Below are 19430 nucleotides of genomic sequence, written 5' to 3'. Positions count from 1 at the left end.
CGCATGCTCTGATTACGCGTCCTGGTAATACAGTGAGGGAAACAAGTATTTGATCCCCTGCTGATTTTGTACGTTTGCCCACTGACAAAGAAATGATCAGTCTATAATTTTAATGGTAGGTTTATTTGAACAGTGAGAGACAGAATAACAAATCCAGAAAAACGCATGTCAAAAATGTTATAAATTGATTTGCATTTTAATGAGGGAAATAAGTATTTGACCCCCTCTCAATCAGAAAGATTTCTGGCTCCCAGGTGTCTTTTATACAGATAACGAGCTGAGATTAGGAGAACACTCTTAAAGGGAGTGCTCCTAATCTCAGTTTGTTACCTGTATAAAAGACACCTGTCCACAGAAGCAATCAATCAATCAGATTCCAAACTCTCCACCATGGCCAAGACCAAAGAGCTCTCCAAGGATGTCAGGGACAAGATTGTAGACCTACACAAGGCTGGAATGGGCTACAAGACCATCGCCAAGCAGCTTGGTGAGAAGGTGACAACAGTTGGTGTGATTATTCGCAAATGGAAGAAACACAAAAGAACTGTCAATCTCCCTCTGCCCGGGGCTCCATGCAAGATCTCACCTCGTGGAGTTGCAATGATCATGAGAACGGTGAGGAATCAGCCCAGAACTACACGGGAGGATCTTGTCAATGATCTCAAGGCAGCTGGGACCATAGTCACCAAGAAAACAATTGGTAACACACTACGCCGTTAAGGACTGAAATCCTGCAGCACCCGCAAGGTCCCCCTGCTCAAGAAAGCACATATACAGGGCCGTCTGAAGTTTGCCAATGAACATCTGAATGATTCAGAGGAGAACTGGGTGAAAGTGTTGTGGTCAGATGAGACCAAAATCAAGCTCTTTGGCATCAACTCAACTCGCCGTGTTTCGAGGAGGAGGAATGCTGCCTATGACCCCAAGAACACCATCCCCACCGTCAAACATGGAGGTGGAAACATTATACTTTGGGGGTGTTTTTCTGCTAAGGGGACAGGACAACTTCACCGCATCAAAGGGACGATGGACAGGGCAATGTACCATCAAATATTGGGTGAGAACCTCCTTCCCTCAGCCAGGGCATTGAAAATGGGTCATGGATGGGTATTCCAGCATGACAATGACCCAAAACACACGGCCAAGGCAACAAAGGAGTGGCTCAAGAAGAGGCACATTAAGGTCCTGGAGTGGCCTAGCCAGTCTCCAGACCTTAATCCCATAGAAAATCTGTGGAGGGAGCTGTAGGTTCAAGTTGCCAAACGTCAGCTTCGAAACTTTAATGACTTGGAGAAGATCTGCAAAGAGGAGTGGAACAAAATCCCTCCTGAGATGTGTGCAAACCTGGTGGCCAACTACAAGAAACGTCTGACCTCTGTGATTGCCAACAAGGGTTTTGCCACCAAGTACTAAGTCATGTTTTGCAGAGGGGTCAAATACTTATTTCCCTCATTAAAATGCTAATCAATTTATAAAAATGTTGACATGCGTCTTTCTGGATTTTTTTGTTGCTATTCTGTCTCTCACTGTTAAAATACCATTAAAATTATAGACTGATCATGTCTTTGTCAGTGGGCAAATGTACAAAATCAGCAGGGGATCAAATACTTTTTTCCCTCACTGTACGTCTGGCCCTGGGGCCTTGTGAATGTTAACCTGTTTAAAGGTCTTACATCGGCTACGGAGAGTGTGATCACACAGTCGTTTGGTAGGTTTGTGTCATTGGGCAGCTCGTGGCTGGGTTTCTCTTTGTAATCCGTGATAGTTTGCAAGCCCTGCCACATCCAACGAGCATCAGAGCCGGTGTAGTAGGATTTGATCTTAGTCCTGTATTGACGCTTTGCCTGTTTGATGGTTAGTCGGAGGGCATAGCGGGATTTCTTATAAGAGTCCAGATTCGTGTCCCGCTCCTTGAAAGCAGGGGATCAAATACTTTTTTCCCTCACTGTACGTCTGGCCCTGGGGCCTTGTGAATGTTAACCTGTTTAAAGGTCTTACATCGGCTACGGAGAGTGTGATCACACAGTCGTTTGGTAGGTTTGTGTCATTGGGCAGCTCGTGGCTGGGTTTCCCTTTGTAATCCGTGATAGTTTGCAAGCCCTGCCACAGCCAACGAGCATCAGAGCCGGTGTAGTAGGATTTGATCTTAGTCCTGTATTGACGCTTTGCCTGTTTGATGGTTAGTCGGAGGGCATAGCGGGATTTCTTATAAGAGTCCAGATTCGTGTCCCGCTCCTTGAAAGTGGCAACTCTAGCCTTTAGCTCAGTGCAGATGTTGCCTGTATTCCATGGCTTCTGGTTGGAATATATACGTATGGTCACTGTGGGGACGACTTCGTTGATGTACTTATTAATGAAGCAGGTGACTGATGTGGTAAACGCCTCAATGCCATCGGATGAATCCCAGAGCATATTCCAGTCTGTGCTAGCAAAACAGTCCTGTAGTTTAGCATCCACTTCATCAGACCACATCCGAATTGAGTGTGTCACTGGTACTTCCTGTTTGAGTCTTCTTGTAAGCAGGAATCAGGAGTATAGAGTTATGGTCAGATTTGCCAAATGGGCGGCGAGGGAGAGCTTTGTATGTGTCTCTGTATGTGGAGTAAAGATGATCTAGAGTTTTTTCCCGCTAGTTTCACAGGTGAAATGCTGGTAGAAATGAGGTAAAATTGATTTATTTTCTTGTTGACTTATGGCCCTATATAGCTCGTTGAGTGCGGTCTTAGTGTCAGCATCGGTTTGTGGTGGTAAGTAGAAAGCTACGAAAAAGCTGGTTTGTGCACAAGCTCAAGATTGTGCACCAGCTGTTGTCAACAGACACACACCCCCGCCCTTGAGTTTACGAGAAGCTGCCGTTCTGTCCTGCTGATGCATAGAAAAATCAGCTAGATTCATATGAACCATGTCCTCGATCAGCCACGACTCTGAAAAGTAGCTTGTCTAGTTTGTTCTCCAGTGATTGTACATTCGCCAATAGAACAGAGGGTAGACATGGTTTATTTACTCACCTCTGAAGTTTCATCAGGATGCCCCCATATCTCTGTAGTTTCATCAGGCTGCCCCCATGTCGGCCTCTATATCTCTGTAGTTTCATCAGGCTTTCCCCATGTCGGCCTCTATATCTCTGTAGTTTCATCAGGATGCCCCCATGTCGGCCTCTATATCTCTGTAGTTTCATCAGGCTTTCCCCATGTCGGCCTCTATATCTCTGAAGTTTCATCAGGATGCCCCCATTTATCTGTAGTTTCATCAGGATGCCCCCATGTCGGCCTCTATATCTCTGTAGTTTCATCAGGATGCCCCCATGTCGGCCTCTATATCTCTGTAGTTTCATCAGGCTGCCCCCATGTCGGCCTCTATATCTCTGTATTTACCTCTTCCGAGTGTCGGAGATTAGGGCCTGGTCCCGGGTGAGCAGTATGTCCTGCGCGGCTGAGTCATTGAAGTATAATTCTTAATCCAAATCGAGGTTAGTGATCGCTGTTTTGATGTCCAGAAGCTATTTTCGGTCACATGAAACGATGGCGGAAACATTATGTACCAAAAAGATCAGCGCAAAGAACCCCAACACAAAACAGTATAATTGATCAGGAGCCCGTAAAACAGCCACTATATATGCCAGCGCCATATTGTATTTTATTGGTACAATGATGTTAGATTAATTCAGTCATTCCTTTTATATGACTGGATACACTAAGATTTTAGCCGAGTATTACAATTCAAGGAAAGAGTTGGAATGTAGAAAAATGCACACGAGGAGACCACACATATTTAGTGAAAAGAAAGTTTACTTGGTAAATAGTATGAGTGCATTCATGTCATTAGATACAGAAACAGCTTATTTTTTATTTTACCAGGCAATGTCAAGTTGAGAGTTAGCAATAATCTGGAAACATGTTGATCAAATTTGGATCAGTTTGATGATGGAACAAACATTGGAATTACACATCCTTTGTAAACCTATGTTTCTCCATAGATAAATATAGACAAATAGCAACAACTCTGTACAAATGCACCAAATCTGTTGCTGAAAAAAAGGTGCTTCATAAAGTATCTATAGTATTTTAGCAGTACAGTCCTTGGCAGTGTTTGAATACTTTGATAATGCATCCTTTACCCTCCCTTCCTTGGCATAAATCCCTAATCTGACATGAATATAATATTTATATACACTACCTTTCAAAAGTTTGGGGTCACTTAGATATTTCCTTGTTTTTGAAAGAAAAGCAATTTTTTTATCCATTAAAATAACATCAAATTGATCGGAAATACAGTGTAGACATTGTTAATGTTGTAAATGACTATTGTAGCTGGAAACTGATGATTTTTAATGGAATATCTACATAGGCATACAGAGGCCCATTATCAGCAACCATCAGTCCTGTGTTCCAATGGCACGTTGTGTTTGCTAATCCAAGTTGATCATTTGAAAAGGCTAATTGATCATTAGAAAACCCTTTTGCTATTATGTTAGCACAGCTGAAAACTGTTGTGCTGATTAAAGAAGCAATACAACTGGCCTTCTTGAGACTAGTTGAGTATCTGGAGCATCAGCAATTGTGGGTTCATTTACAGGCTCAAAATGGCCAGAAACAAATAACTTTCTTCAGAAACTCGTCAGTCTATTCTTGTTCTGAGAAATGAAGGCTATTCTATGCGAGAAATTGCCAAGAAACTGAAGATCTCGTACAACGCTGTGTACTACTCCCTTCACAGAACAGTGCAAACTGGCTCTAATCAGAATAGAAAGAGGAGTGGGAGGCCCCGGTGCACAACTGAGCAAGAGGACAAATACATTAAGAGTGTCTAGTTTGAGAAACAGGCGCCTCACAGGTCCTCAACTGGCAGCTTCATTAAATAGTACCCGCAAAACACCAGTCTCAATGTCAACAGTGAAGAGGAGACTCCGGGATGCTGACCTTCTAGGCAGAGTTGCAAAGAAAAAGCCATATCTCAGACTGCCAATCTTAATTTTTTATTTTTATTGGCCAGTCTACGATATGGCTTTTTCTTTGCAACTCTGCCTAGAAAGTCAGCATCCCGGATGAATATACACAATTGCCGATGCTCCAGATACGGCAGGTAGCTTAGTGGTTAAGAGCGTTGTGCCAGTAACCGGAAGGTCGCTGGTTCTAATCCCCGAGCCGACTAGGTGAAAAATCTGTCGATGTGCCCTTGAGCAAGGCACTTAACCCTAATTGCTCCTGTAAGTCGCTCTGGATAAGAGCGTCTGCTAAATGACAACAACAAAAAAAGGCCAGATTTATTGCTTCTTTAATCAGCACAATATAGTTTTCAGCTGTGCTAACATCATTGCAAAAGGGTTTTCTAATGATCAATTAGCCTTTTAAAATGATAAACTTGGATTAGCAAACACAACGTGCCATTGGAACACAGGACTGATGGTTGCTGATAATGGGCCTCTGTACGCCTATGTAGATATTCCATTAACAATCAGCCATTTCCAGCAACAATAGCAATTTACTAAATTAACAATGTCTACACTGTATTTTTGATCAATTTGATGTTATTTTAATGGACAAAAAAATTGCTTTTCTTTCGAAAACAAACTTTTGAAAGATAGTATATTTCTTAATTCCATTCTTTTACTTTGAGATGTGTGTATTGTTGTGAACTGTTAGACACTACTGCACTGTTGAAGCTAGGAACACAAGCACTTCGCTACACCTGACCAATAACATATGTTGGGGCAAACTATGAAGTGGAACACTTGCTTTCAAATACTACACTTGATCTTAGCCAAAAGGCAGAGATTTCCCCTATCCCATCATTTAAGATCAGGGTTTACTTCAAGGAAGAGAGTAAAAATGGAAGAATGCATTTTCAAAGAACTCAAACAGGGGCCCTTCATTAATTCCACCAGGCCTCTCACGAGGAGCCCGGTGTGAGGCCTGCTGGCGATAGACCCTGCAGCAGCGCCATCTGCCTTCTCTTGTCCTTGGCCCTGTTGATGGTCATCTTGAAGAGGCGGCAGTACAGCTCCATGGCGGCCGGTGTGTCATCATTCCCAGGCACCGGGTATGTCACCAGGCTGGGGTTGCAGTTAGAGTCCACCACCCCCACTGTGGGTATATTCATCTTGGCCGCATCGCGGACCCCCACATGCTGCTGGAAGACGTTGTTGAGCGTTGAGAGGAAGACGATGAGGTCAGGCAGCCGGACCCCCGAACCGTACTGGATGGGGGCGTTGGTGAGCAGACCACCTTGCCAGTAGCGTGTGTGGGCATATTCTCCGCAGTCCCCTGCCGTGCTCTCCACCAGGTGGCCGAACTGGCGGCGGCGGGAGACGAAGAGGATGACGCCGCCGCGGTAGGCGATGTGGGCGGTGAAGTTCAGGGCGCTCTTGAGGTGCTCCACTGTCTGGTCCAGGTCGATGATGTCCTGGTCCAGACGACTGCCGAACAGGTAGGGCTCCATCAGCCTAGTAGAGAGGGAGGGAATGAGAGAGAGAATCAAGATCAATGTTTGTGTGACAATGTGCTCCTGTTCATACCTACAGTATGTTGTCTGTCTCTGTATATGAAACCTGCAAGGCATGTTGCCCTATGAAGATAATCCAGCTGGTTTTACTTTATTCTACTTTACTCTGATGCAAGAGGTTAGATAAGGACAATACGAACCACAATGAGAACGTAACCCAATGTGCAACAAATAACTGTCAGATGAACTATGAAAATCAAAGCCATCCAACCTGTGTCTGCAACCTTTCTTGTGTCCAAGGTGCACTCTGGCATCAAATAGATCTTTCAAGGAGAAGAGTTCTGACAAGCGGAAGAAATCTGGCGTTTCAAGAGGCAGGTTCTGGATCTTTCCAGTGACAGCTATAAAAAAAAATGGAGAAGTTAGTTCTTTGTGATTGTAGAGAAGCGTTGTGAATGCGTGTTAAACTAAATATCCATAGCTATAACAACTGTAAGATAGCAAACAGTACGTGTCACTGACAACTCTACCTACCTGTGCTGTCAGTTTGCAAAGGGAGTGTTTTGACTGCTGCAGCAGTCGCATAGAGCAGTCTACTACAGGAGGATCCGGCTGCAACAATCCGGGGCTGGCGGAACCCACACAAACCTACAAGAAACCCACCAGCATAGTCAGTTAGCTAGCAGTCGAACGATAAAGACAGTAGCAAGCTACAACATTCAAAACATTACATTGTAACGTTGACCATCCAACTTCATTTGGATGTGTGATGCTACTGCTAGCCAACGTTAGCCAGTTAGCGTTGGTTGTGTTTAGCATTGGTTGTGTAATTGAATTGTCGGCCAATTAAAAACGAGCATAGGTTGTACAGTCTGGCAAGGTAGCAAAAGAGATGCAAAATCTATTTCCTGTCATAATCATAACGAAAATATATTAATTGATTGTATAATGTAAATAAAATTTACCTTTCGTAAGCACTCCAGCTGCCATGCTTGCTCGTCCCCTCCCACTGAAGGTCAAAGATATATGCGAATGGTAGTTGAAGTCCATTGGATGTGTCTTACGCACTAGATCACATGTCAATAATTTCAATTGAACTACAACTCCCATGAGACTCATGTAGTTGAAAGCTTATTCAAAAACTTTATTGAATTGTAATACCACAGTTACAAACCATACTGTACTCTCTGGTAGCCTACATTATTTATTGTCAAATTCCAGCCAAATACTGTAACATCTGGATTTTTTGGATATGTTGATTTCATAACTGTGTTTTTTCAAAAGTATCAATAACTTATATTTTAACATTAATATGAATGTGATGTAGAAGTCAATCTATAAAATGTATTGAAATTGAAAATATTCTTCAACAACTCTCAATTTGACTATTGAGAACCCATAGCCTAATAAAAAAATAAGTTTATCCAAATATTAAACAAATATAAAAAATTCTAACATTGTTGAACAATAACAACAAAATGCAATTTCAACATAACCAACATAATTCAGAATCAAACAATTCACATACAACAGACAAACCCTCTTGACCAGTTTTCATCCACATGACTGTAAGTCGCTTTGGATAAAAGCATCTGCTAAATGAGTAAAATGTAAATGTAAAAATGCATATACTCATTTAAATGTCTGATAAGAAATCTTGAAAGATATTCTTGTAAAAAAAAACATCTGTGTTTCTGCACTTTACTTCCCAGTTGATTTATTTATCCTGTAAAGCAAAATAATTCATTACACTCAATGAACCCTCCTTGTCTTCTAATTGAATCATGGCAGTGCCTACTCTATTTATCTATGTGTTATCTATGTATTGTGTTATCAAGTAGGTTAAATATGACAAGGTTTGACTGACAAAATGTACCTGGATAGAGGTAGAAATTGGAGCTTTCTCTTCACAGGTTTCTCAATCTTGGTCTTCTGAAAAAGAGCCCCCAAAATAATCCATTGTTAACAAACCAAGCCAACAAACCCCAATTGATCACAAACCTATTCCAGACAGATTGGAATACACTGTAAAGCCCCTTGCACACTGCCCATTACAATGCCTAATAAACTCCAACAAACGCATAGGGGCACACCCAGTGCTTAATTTGTCAATTGGGAGGTGCTGGAACAAAATGTGAGTTGGAGAGGGGGTACCCTGGGGAGCTCTGAGGTACCGGAACACATAAGAAAAAACAACAACATTAATAATAAAGCATTTCATGCATTTCATCGCATTTGCGTAGTGGCATAGAGCAATAGAGTAGAGGCACTTACACATGTGGAACATTTTAGTTCTGTGAGATACAGGCGCGCTACTCACACAGCTATGGCCACGCATTGGTCTCAAACATAGCTTACAATGTTACAAAAACCATAAGCCCGGGCCGGCCCAACCCAAATCAACTCTTAGAATATCAGTCCCAGGCTGAAAACCGAAGAGGCAACTCAAATTAACTTTGATCTCTCTCATTTGCATTTTTACATTGCAAAAAGTGACCATTATTTTTCATACCATGAGAGGTACCGGATCCAGTCAAACAGATCCTGGAACAAAACAGTCCAAAACGGAGAGGTGCCGGCTCAAATTAAGCACTGGGTACACCTATCCAACTCTGTTTTTTGTTGGTGTTTGATTGGCATTGTATGGGCAGTGTGCAACTGTCCCTGTATGTCACTGTACCTTTGGCTGATTTACAGCAAATGCCTTATACATCCATCTGAACCTCTTGCTCCTTTCCTCTGTGTTCAATGCTATGTAAGGGCTGAGGGTGATACCAGGGTCAATAGAGCTGGACAGAGACCTGGGGCAAGGCAGAGCAGGGGAATAACCATCAGTTTATGTAGACAGACTGACTGATCTTTTACTTATTTTTTATTTCACCTTTATTTAACCAGGTAGGCCATTTGAGAACAAGTTCTCATTTACATCTGCAACCTGGCCAAGATAAGGCAAAGCAGTGCGATAAAAACAACAACAACACAGAGTTACACATGGGATAAACAAAAACATACAGTCAATAACACAATAGAAAATATATACAGTGTGTGCAAATGTAGTAAGTTATGGAGGTAAGGCAATAAATAGGTATTCAGACCCTTTGCTATGAGACTCGAAATTGAGCTCAGGTTCATCCTGTTTCCATTGATCATCCTTGAGATGTTTCTACAACTTGATTGTAGTCCACCTGTGGTCAATTCAATTGATTGGACATGATTTGGAAAGGCACACACTTGTCTATATAAGGTCCCACAGTTGACAGTGCATGTCAGAGCAAAAACCAAGCCATGATGTCGAAGGAATTGTCCATAGAGCTCCGAGACAGGATTGTGTCGAGCCACAGATCTGGGGAAGGGTACCAAAACATTTCTGCAGCATTGAAGGTCCCCAAGAACACAGTGGCCTCCTTCATTCTTAAATGGAAGAAGTTTGGAACCACCAAGACTCTTCCTAGAGCTGGCCGCCCGGCCAAACTGAGCTATCGGGGTGAAGGGCCTTGGTCAGGGAGGTGACCAAGAACCCGATAGTTACTCTGATAGAGCTCTCGAGTTCCTCTGTGGAGATGGGAGAACCTTTCAGAAGCACAACCATCTCTGCAGCACTCCACCAATCAGGCCTTTATGGTAGTGGCCAGACGGAAGCCACTCCTCAGTAAAAGGCACGACAGCCTGCTTGGAGATCGCCAAAAGACACCTAAAGGCTCTCAGACCATGAGAAACAAGATTCTCTGGTCTAATGAAACCAAGATTGAACTCTTTGGCCTGAATGCCAAGCGTCACATCTGGAGGAAACCTGGCACCATCCCTACGGTGAAGCATGGTGGTGGCAGAATAATGCTGTGGGGATGTTTTTCACCAGCAGGAACTGGGAGACTAGTCAGGATCGAGGGAAAGATGAACGGAGCAAAGTACAGAGAGAGATCCTTGATGAAAACCTGCTCCAGAGCGCTCAGGACCTCAGACTGGGGGCGAAGTTTCACCTTCCAACAGGACAACGACCCTAAGAAAACATCCAAGACAATGCAGGAGTGGCTTTCGGACAAGTCTCTGAATGTCCTTGAGTGGACAAGCCAGAACCCGGACTTGAACCCGATCTAACATCTCTGGAGAGACCTGAAAATAGCTGTGCAGCAACGCTCCCCATCTAACCTGACAGAGCTTGAGAGGATCTGCAGAGAAGAATGGGAGAAAATCCCCAAATACAGGTGTGCCAAGCTTGTAGTGTCATACCAAAGAAGACTCGAGGCTGTAATCTCTGCAAAAGTTGCTTCAACCAAGTATTGAGTAAAGGGTCTGAATACTTATGTAATTTTTAATAATAATAATAAGCCATTTAGCAGACGCTTTTATCCAAAGCGACTTACAGTCATGCGTGCATACATTTTTTTTTGTGTGTATGTTTTTGCTTTGTCATTATGGGGTATTGGGGGGGGGGAAGATTTAATCAATTTTAGAATAAGGCTGTAACGTAAAATTTGGAAAAAGTAAAGTGGTCTGAATACTTTCCGAAGGCACTGTATTTATGGCCCATCTTTGTTGAGCAATATCAAGGTATGTTTTTAATATTGTTGAAGATACATTTTAAATATTAAACACCATATGATTACCTTTGTTGTTTTCCACAAATACATGCACAAACGCACTCATATTGACCATAAAAATCTTGAATTTAGTGTTAATGATTCACATACAGTATGTATTATAATTGAATTAGATAAGACATGCACCACTATTGATGAAATTCACTCTTTATTACACGGTTGCACTTTAAAGATACAGTCAAAGTTTATTTCTTCTGACGGGGAAAAGGGAGAAAAGTTCAATTTTTGCTAAATATTTATGAAAACTGGCGATGCACTGCATGTTCAGTAAAATTATTTTTTCCTCCTTTTTTCATAAACAAAAATAAATAATTTTCCACATAACAAAATTCAAGAAAACTACTAGAACATAAAACAAAAAACAACCAAATGGCAAGTCAAGAAATACGAAGAGCCTTCATGATTTTGTGTGTGCTGTTGACAGTTTGTTAGAGGGAAATCAACCATTGATATGGGCAATGTGCCTGATTGTAAAGAGGAACATCTCTTCATGATAGGCCGCAAAAATTCAATAAGTATTTGTATATTTTCATCAGACAGAACAAATATACAAAAAACACATGTAAAAACAGCATTTGTGACTGAGGTTAGTTGCTTTTGCTATTTTAAACAACTACTGACAGAACCCTTAAAGAGAACAAACAGAAATATAGGTCTACCTTATGCCAAGGGATAAACTGGCTTGTTATGAGAATATGATATGATACTTTTTTGTTTACATGCGTTTGTGCCATTAAAACAGGGGAAGACTATATTAGAATGTAATGAAAAGATTTTGGCCGATGGACAAATTAGAAGGAGGACAAGGGAAACACACACACACACACACACACACACACACACACACAGGAATATTAGTTGAATACAGTCTGATGTATTTGCATGACAAAAATAAGTCCCTTCAGCCACTCATCCATGGAGCTACAAAACACTTCTACCTCAATGCTCCCTGTCAAATGATGTCTTCAATTGTTTATTTTTGACCCAATATTTTATTGTACTGACTATTCATATACTATATTTGGGTGGTTAGGCCTATATCTTTGGCCTGATAACTTTGAGAGGTCTTCGATTGGGTTTTGATATGTTGTATCTTGAAAAAAATGTCAGTGAGACATTGGTGAAACAAAAATAACCATCTCAGTTCCTGTCAGAAACAACCAGACACACAGCTGTGCATTAGGTGGTCCTACCATTCATGCACTCCGCTTGTTGTTTCAGGGCGGTGGCTGATATTGCTTTTAAGGATTTCAATGATAAGAATGTAAAAAAATAATAATCTAAGAGCACAAATGAAAAAAAGGAAGGTTTTAGTCTGAAATTCTCAATGACATTGCGTTATAGTATTTAAATAGATGTATAAAATGTACAAACATAAAAAGAGGCTTTGTGTATTAACAACAAACAAACAATCCGTTGGAACCTACAAACGAACAAATGTACTTGAATCTACATGATATCCACTAGGAAGGAGGGTACACTCAATAGGCTAACTAAGATGTAAAGATCTAACATAAAAAAAGGTTATGTGATGCTGCTATGTGACCTCACAAACAAGGAAAAGGCCTGCACTTACAAAGTGGGAAAGCCCTGCTTCTTCTCTGGGCTCGTCCTCTCATCTGACTCGCTGACATCGGTCTCATCTACACACTCCTCCTCTCCTCGTCTTCCTATCTGCTCTTCTCCTCTCTCCTCTGTCTTCCTGCTCTGCCTTTCTCTCTCACTCTCTCCTGCTGGCAAGTCTCTCCTCCTTTCCTCCTTTCCCTCGCTCACCTTCACCTCCCTGCTTCTGACCTGTACATGGTTGGTCTTGTTCGTGGACAGTTCGACAAACATTGTCTGGTCCTTGGCCACGTGTACCACGCTGCTCTCCGACAGCCCCGGGGTCAGGGTTGGGGATTGACCCCAGCGGCTGCCTGACCCGGACCCATGACCCTGAAGGAAGTACCCCCCTGATGGTCCCATCTCCGTAGGTCTCCTGGTCAGGCTGGGGAACGGGGAGCTGAAGACAGCAGCCGACGTAGATGTGGTCTCTGAGGATGAGGGGCGGTGGAAAGGAACCAGTGGTGATCTGATGCTGCTCCCAGTCCGTACAGCAGCAGGACGGGTGGAGACAGGTGTATCCGGTGCAGGTGCAGGTGCAATACTCCTCCTATGGGGATAGATACTGGCTGGTACTCCACACTGATACGCTGGAGCGGTGGCTGTCTTCTCACCGAAACTAGGTGAGCTGTACTGGAATGGGTTCCGGTTATGGATCTTCTCTTTTGTCTCAGTGGTGGGGATCGCTTGGCTCTTACGCCACGGCTCCGAGTCAGTCCTGGGCAAGGGGTAGCTGGTGCTGGGTAATGACCTGTAGCTGTGATCCCTTGCCATCTCAGAGTTGGCACTTTGGTGGGTATCAACGCTTCCTGAATCTGAACTAGATCTCCTCCTCTTCTCTGCTCTGGCAGCCCCAGACACAGCACCATCAACAGGCTCCAGAGCTGGAGGATACGAGCTGGGGGTGAGGGCTGAGAGGAGGCATGACCCCCTGGCTGTTTCTAGGGTGGGGTTGGGGTTTCCTGGCACTGGCTGGACAGGGGGTGTGTTTGGAAAGATTCTGCTGTCCGGAACTCCTCTCTGCTCACGACTGCTCTGACGAGGCAGGTCAGAGAATTGAGTAACGTCTATCCTTGGATTTTCAGCCAGCTGATTTTCCGATTTAGTTTTGCCCTTGCCGTTCCCGATCTCCTCTCTATCATCTGTTTTCACTGTGGTAGTAGAAACCTTGGCCTTTTCCGCCAGGAACTTTCTGATCTCCTGTTCGATACTGTCGTCGCTGTCCACTGAACTGCTATCTTCCTTGATCTGAACCACGACTGGGTTATTCTCTCTTGACAAGACTTCTACATCCCTGTTCCCTTGAGATCGGTCCATCTCATCTGCCTGGTTGAGTGGCTCTTTCTTCTCATTGCTCTGTGGATACTGTGACGCATTCTTACTAAATGTGCCTTTTTTTCTGTTGTTGTTCTGACTCTGGGCGGTAGTAGTAGTGACTTTAAAGCTAGTTTTCAAAAGGCTGGTGGTCTTGGGCTCATGCTTTTTTAAGTGTGATGTTTTTCTACACAAAAGCTCCTCATCCTCAAGGCCCTTCCTTGACTTCAACTTTATATCTCTAGTCTTCTTTTTCAACTTCTTCTTAGTCTTGAGCAAGTCTTTTATTGCATTGTCCAGGTCTTCGTCACTGTCCAGTGAGCTACTCTTGTCGCCACCCTGTTCCCTCCTCCTCTCTGAGTCCCTCACTGATTTCAGTGGGGCTTTTTTCAGGGAGGAAATGGATGACCTTGACCCTTGGTCATGCTTGGTCAAATGCTTTGGGACTGCCTCTTCTTTCATTTTGAGATCAGTCTCTCCTTCTTCCTTGGAACCCCTCCTGCTGCCACCTTCTGCTTTGCGTTTTCTTTTCTGCGTCACAGACAGCCTCAGTGTTTTCTTCTGGGCCGGACTCAGTTTGGCGTTTTTCTCTGGTTCTGTTGTTTTGTTGGTTCCATCCGGGCTTGTAGTACCAACTGCTGAGCCGGGCCCAGGCGGCAGTTTGTGCATTTGGGCTTTCTTCTCAAGAAACTTCCGGATTTCCTGTTCGATCCCATCCTCACTGTCAATGGAGCTCTCATCATCACTTTTATTATCATCATCATCATCAGGGCAGTTTGTAGAGATGAGAAGAGAAGTAGTGGTGGTGGACTCCGTGGAGCTGCTGTTGATATTGATAAGGCCTGCTGCTGCTACGTTAGGGTTAAAGGCCTCTGGCATTTTAATGACAGCTTTAGAAATGTCCAGAATGGCCTCAGCACACATCAGCTCAGCTGTGGTGGTGGTGATGGTGTTCACCTTCAGGATGGCTGGGCCTGGGGTGGTGGTGATGGTGTTCACCTTCAGGGTGGCTGGGCCTGGGGTGGTGGTGATGGTGTTCACCTTCAGGGTGGCTGGGCCTGGGGTGGTGGTGATGGTGTTCACCTTCAAGGTGGCTGGGCCTGGGGTGGTGTGCTGCTCTTGCTCCCACTCTCGCAGGGGCTCCACTTTAGTCGACAGGAGGAGGCCGTTCCCTTTGGGGCTGCTAGCTGCTAATCTCTTCTTGATAAGAGAGAGTGAGGAACCAGGAGTTTGAGAGGGTGGAGATGATTTTAAATCGCTAGTCTCAGGTTTCTTATTTTTAGACCGTTTGCGTTTTTTCATGGCCGCTGCCTGAGTGCTTGTGCTCTCTGGACAGTGCAGGGGAGCCGCTACTTTACTCACTTGCTTTTGTTTGGGTTGAGATAGAGAGAGCTTGGGTACACTCTTCTCTTTCTGCTTCTCCAGCTGGTAGTGGCAGATAGCCTCCTCTATTCCGTCGTCACTGCTGCTGGAGTCTGACTCCTCTTTGAGGAGGAGAAGGGGTTTGGAGGACTGTCTGCCTACATGTCTCTCTTTCTTCTTCTCCTGCTGGTAGCGTTGAATAGCCTCCTCGATGCCATCATCACTACTGCTGCTGCTGTCACTGTCAGACAAGTGTTCCTCCACATTCACTGCTTTCAGTACAGGACACTTCCGTTTGTCAGAGAGAGGGTTGGAATTGTAGGGGCCTCTCTTTTGTTCCAAAGAAGACTGTTTTTTTACCACCACTGTGTTGCTTGTTGTGTCCAGTTTCTTAAAGGGATTCTCTTTGCAGGTGGGTATCTTACTTTTTACACGTTTTTTCACGGGTGGTGGTGTGTTGTGTGTCTCTGTTTTGAGACTTCTCGGAACCTGGTTGCTGGCAGTTAAAACCTTATTGCTGTCGGAATGTTGTTTAGTAGGTTCCGGAAAGGTTGGAGGAGCCTCCCTCCGGGGCATCTTGGGTGGCTGTAAAATATTAGTGGCTGGCTCTGGCTCAGCCTTGCGTTTGTGGTCATCCTTTTCCTTCAGGTACTCCTGTATGGCCTCCTCGATGCCTCTATCTACAGAGTCATCGCCGTCAGAACTCTCCGAATCAACATTATAGGAAACTTCTGGCAGTGCCAGCAAGTTATCAGTGTGAGTGAGAGGAAGAGGGCCTCTGAATTTGGGCTTTGGTCCCATAACCACAGGAGGCCCCCTCCGGGCCTTGAAGCCTTGGCCCTGGGAGCCCCGGGCTCCAGCCTCCTGTACTGGTTGTCCTGATAGCACTTGGTTCCCCTTTGTCTCGTCGCCCATGTTGAGTGAGGACTGGGTGCTCCTTAGGCTCTCTATGATCATCTGGACCTTCTCTGAGATGGGTGTTCCGGTGGTGGACAAGTCACTGTCAGACTCATTGAAGCACAGGGGCAGACCGCTAAAGCCTCTGGGCAGAACGCCGCACAATGACCTCCATTCTGTGTGCAATGCCGCGACTGGAGGCAAGTTCATCAAGTACATTCTAGTGTGGTGCTGGGGTGGGGGTCTGGAGCATGGGAACACAGCTGCCTCAGACCACACTCACATCTTTACATCTGAAACAAAGAGGGAAACAATAAGAGAGAGAGTCAAAATACAGCTTTTGTATTCATATCATACTAACATACAGTATTTTTTATTATTATTGTTCAGATTTTAACTGTAGGCTACAGGCACAAAGGATGAGGGGGCACAAAGTATGTGAGGGGGGTGGTCCGGAGGGGAGCTCGCCCCCCTGTCCGTAAATTGAAGAATTTTGCATTATTCAAACACCTGAAACAGCCCCTGTGCCCCCTATGGGCATGACACCTCTGCTACCCATCATATTGGTCTTGTATTTCTGATTATGGACCTAGAAAGGAATAGAAAACCTTTGAAAAGTACATCACTGCTGAAATGGTCCTTTATTGAGTATCATGATTATTACAATGCTTTAAATTTATTTATTTAACCTTTATTTATACAGGGAATCCCAATTGAGTCAGGGTATAGCTACAGCAATGCAGTAAGGGCATTGGCCGAAATTGGCAAAAATACCAAATCTGCCAGAATATGAATGTCTTATCACTCAACCAATTAGGTTATTCTACAGATAGACTACGTCATGCGCGAATGCACTGCATCAAACTAGCAGGTGTAAGGGGCGGTCATGTGTAGCGCGATACTCAAACCCGACATTCTGTATCTCTCCACTTTGTCAACCAAGGAGAGTGATAAACAACGTTGCCGACATCCCAGGCTGCAGTAGCCCGCTGAGAAAGAAGGGAGGGCTGCAAGCCCGGAGAAGACCAAGCCTAGGCTACTGTTTAATGAAATAACATACCACAAAAACTCAGATATTGTGTGGTCACGAATACAACGTGGATAGATGAGTCAATGTAACTTACTGTATAGCCAGTGTAGGAAGGTATAGTCACTATAGACGACAATCCATGTCCAAATGTGATAGCCGTCATCATACATAATAGCCGAGAACGACTTTTAACACTGAATCCAAAAATATTGTTACCATCCATACAAACTGTAAACGTTTAACGTTACCTGTGGTAACAACAGTAACATCCTCTGCAGATGGCTATACCTGATAAATAGGAACGTTTGCTTTCCAACAAAATCGTTCACGTATGTTGAGGGCATTGTCTCCGAACCTCAATGCCCTGGTTGTCGCAACGCCACCCCCGGCAGGCCCGTATCCCTCTAGCGGCTCGGGCTGCACTGATGCCCGGTGCGTATCAGTAGGAGACACCGCAGAGCAACCATGTTCCTCCGCTACCTGGCTACTGCTCCTTCAAACCCTCGCTTTATGTTGTCATCTTCTCAAAAGACACCGGTAATTCGACAATATTTTTCTCACTAATAACGATATTAATAGAAAGGTATAAAACAGGCGGGATAGGGGATCTCACTGAACATATTCCGTGTATTGAGAAATAAGATACTGGCGGGCCTCCACCGTAGAACAGGCATTTGTCTGCGAAGAAAACCTTTGTATTGTGCACCTCAACAACCTCTAAATATTAATTCACACGGAAGTGTAGGCACAAGACATATCAGCACATCAACTTAGTTCAATTTACCTGGTTATAGTTGGATCGCTCGTAGGGCCTACACGTTCATTTAATTTCCCTTGTAATTCTTTAGATTTCAGTATCCACACACAGAACTTACACGCGCAAACAGTGCACGGTCTCGAGCACGCCTTCCTCTCCACCTCCGCTTGCCAGGAAACCCGATATTAAATTGCATTGAATTCTATGTCAGGCAGAAATTAGCGTTTGAATCAGGAAAGTTCTCTCACGACCTCTACATGCCAGAATGTTGAATAAATTATATTTTGACGTACTTTACCAGTTGTCGGTGCTACACCTTGGCCAACTTCTTTAAAGGAACAGTAAAATAACATATAGCCTAGCTCTCAAAGTTCACAACAACTGACTGTCAGTAAGGACCATGTTAGCTTTACGTAACAGCTCCTCCTGATGTTAACCTAGAACCTATTAACCTACAAACCATTTTATATGATTAAGATATTATTGATATGGACAGCCAGGCATATTAGAGATTAGGCCTAATTAAATTAAAGTAGCCTATGATGTTATAAATAATATCCATTACACAAATGTCATTACATATTACGAAATATTGTGGCCTAATGACATTTTGCAATAATTAGACCTTCTTAAATGTGAAAAGCACATCACAAAACCTCGAGTTACAAGTAAATAATCTTAATAGTATGATAAGTTGATGGCACTTTCATTCCAACAAATATGTTTAATACAAAGCTGCAGGTCGAGACATTATACAGTTATACAAATATACATATTGTGCAGCTCAAATTATTAATAGTAGCCTTATAGAAGATAATGGGAAATCCTTGAGGTTTATAAGTTCACTTAAAAACTGACATACAAATGAATTGTCTACTATGTTCCATGCATTTACTGTAGGTTGATGAAAGTGACAGTAGCAAATGAATACTATACAGACAGTAAGCTATACTACATATTCTCTATCTGTAGTTGTTTCAAATACCACAAGATGGTGCTGTATGCAAAAACAAAACATATCTTATTTTCTTCTCTCTCATCTGCTCCCCTCCTAACCTCTCTCCCTCTTCATCTCTCTTCTCTTGCCCTCTTTCCCCACTCATCACCCTCACCCCATCTTCTCACCTTGCTCTTTCCCTCAGGTGCAGTTACACCTCAGGTTCAAAATACTGATACTTATTGTCTCAACTTGGATTGGTGTAGGCATGGGCAAGAGGAAGCTTCCCATTCCAGTCATTTCTTTTCAAATCCATGAAGGGAAGTGAACAAGTGCAAACTTCAGGAGAAAATAGATATTATGGGGATAGAAGGAGAATAGATATTATGGGGATAGAAGGAGTTATGGGGACACAACCCTCTCTCCCTCTATCCCCTTCCTCCCTCCCTCCTTCCCTTCATCTTTATTATGATTCACTCTAACATGCTTCTA

The 19430-nt window shown here is 43.6% G+C and overlaps 2 protein-coding genes and 1 pseudogene across 3 annotated transcripts; all 3 read right to left on the bottom strand.

Moving 5' to 3' along the window:
- Positions 1–5601: 5601 nt before the first annotated feature.
- LOC121583219 (28S ribosomal protein S2, mitochondrial-like) lies at positions 5602–7485 on the bottom strand. Its single transcript, XM_041899411.1, has 4 exons — positions 7407–7485; positions 6976–7089; positions 6713–6842; positions 5602–6442 (listed from the first exon to the last, which is right to left on the bottom strand). The coding sequence occupies exons 1-4, from the start codon at positions 7429–7431 to the stop codon at positions 5890–5892; spliced, it is 822 nt and encodes a 273-aa protein (XP_041755345.1). The 5' UTR covers positions 7432–7485; the 3' UTR covers positions 5602–5889.
- On the bottom strand, positions 5613–5777 carry LOC121583699 (annotated as a pseudogene).
- Positions 7486–7571: 86 nt separating the features above from the next.
- LOC121582166 (protein phosphatase 1 regulatory subunit 26) lies at positions 7572–18244 on the bottom strand. Of its 2 annotated transcripts, XM_041897790.2 has the most exons (5): positions 18029–18243; positions 12616–16507; positions 9122–9242; positions 8318–8373; positions 7572–8167 (listed from the first exon to the last, which is right to left on the bottom strand). In XM_041897790.2, the coding sequence occupies exons 2-5, from the start codon at positions 16431–16433 to the stop codon at positions 8143–8145; spliced, it is 4020 nt and encodes a 1339-aa protein (XP_041753724.2). In that variant the 5' UTR covers positions 16434–16507; positions 18029–18243; the 3' UTR covers positions 7572–8142. The 2 variants fall into 2 exon arrangements, with proteins under 2 accessions (XP_041753724.2, XP_041753723.2); XM_041897789.2 differs by having other exon boundaries at positions 7572–8373; positions 18029–18244.
- Between the last annotated feature and the right edge of the window lie 1186 nt (positions 18245–19430).

The sequence above is a fragment of the Coregonus clupeaformis genome, chromosome 15 (assembly GCF_020615455.1).
Source record: "Coregonus clupeaformis isolate EN_2021a chromosome 15, ASM2061545v1, whole genome shotgun sequence".
In the NCBI taxonomy this organism is placed as follows: domain Eukaryota; kingdom Metazoa; phylum Chordata; class Actinopteri; order Salmoniformes; family Salmonidae; genus Coregonus; species Coregonus clupeaformis.
Note: the sequence above shows the minus strand (reverse complement) of the source record. Positions and strands in the feature narration are given on the sequence as shown.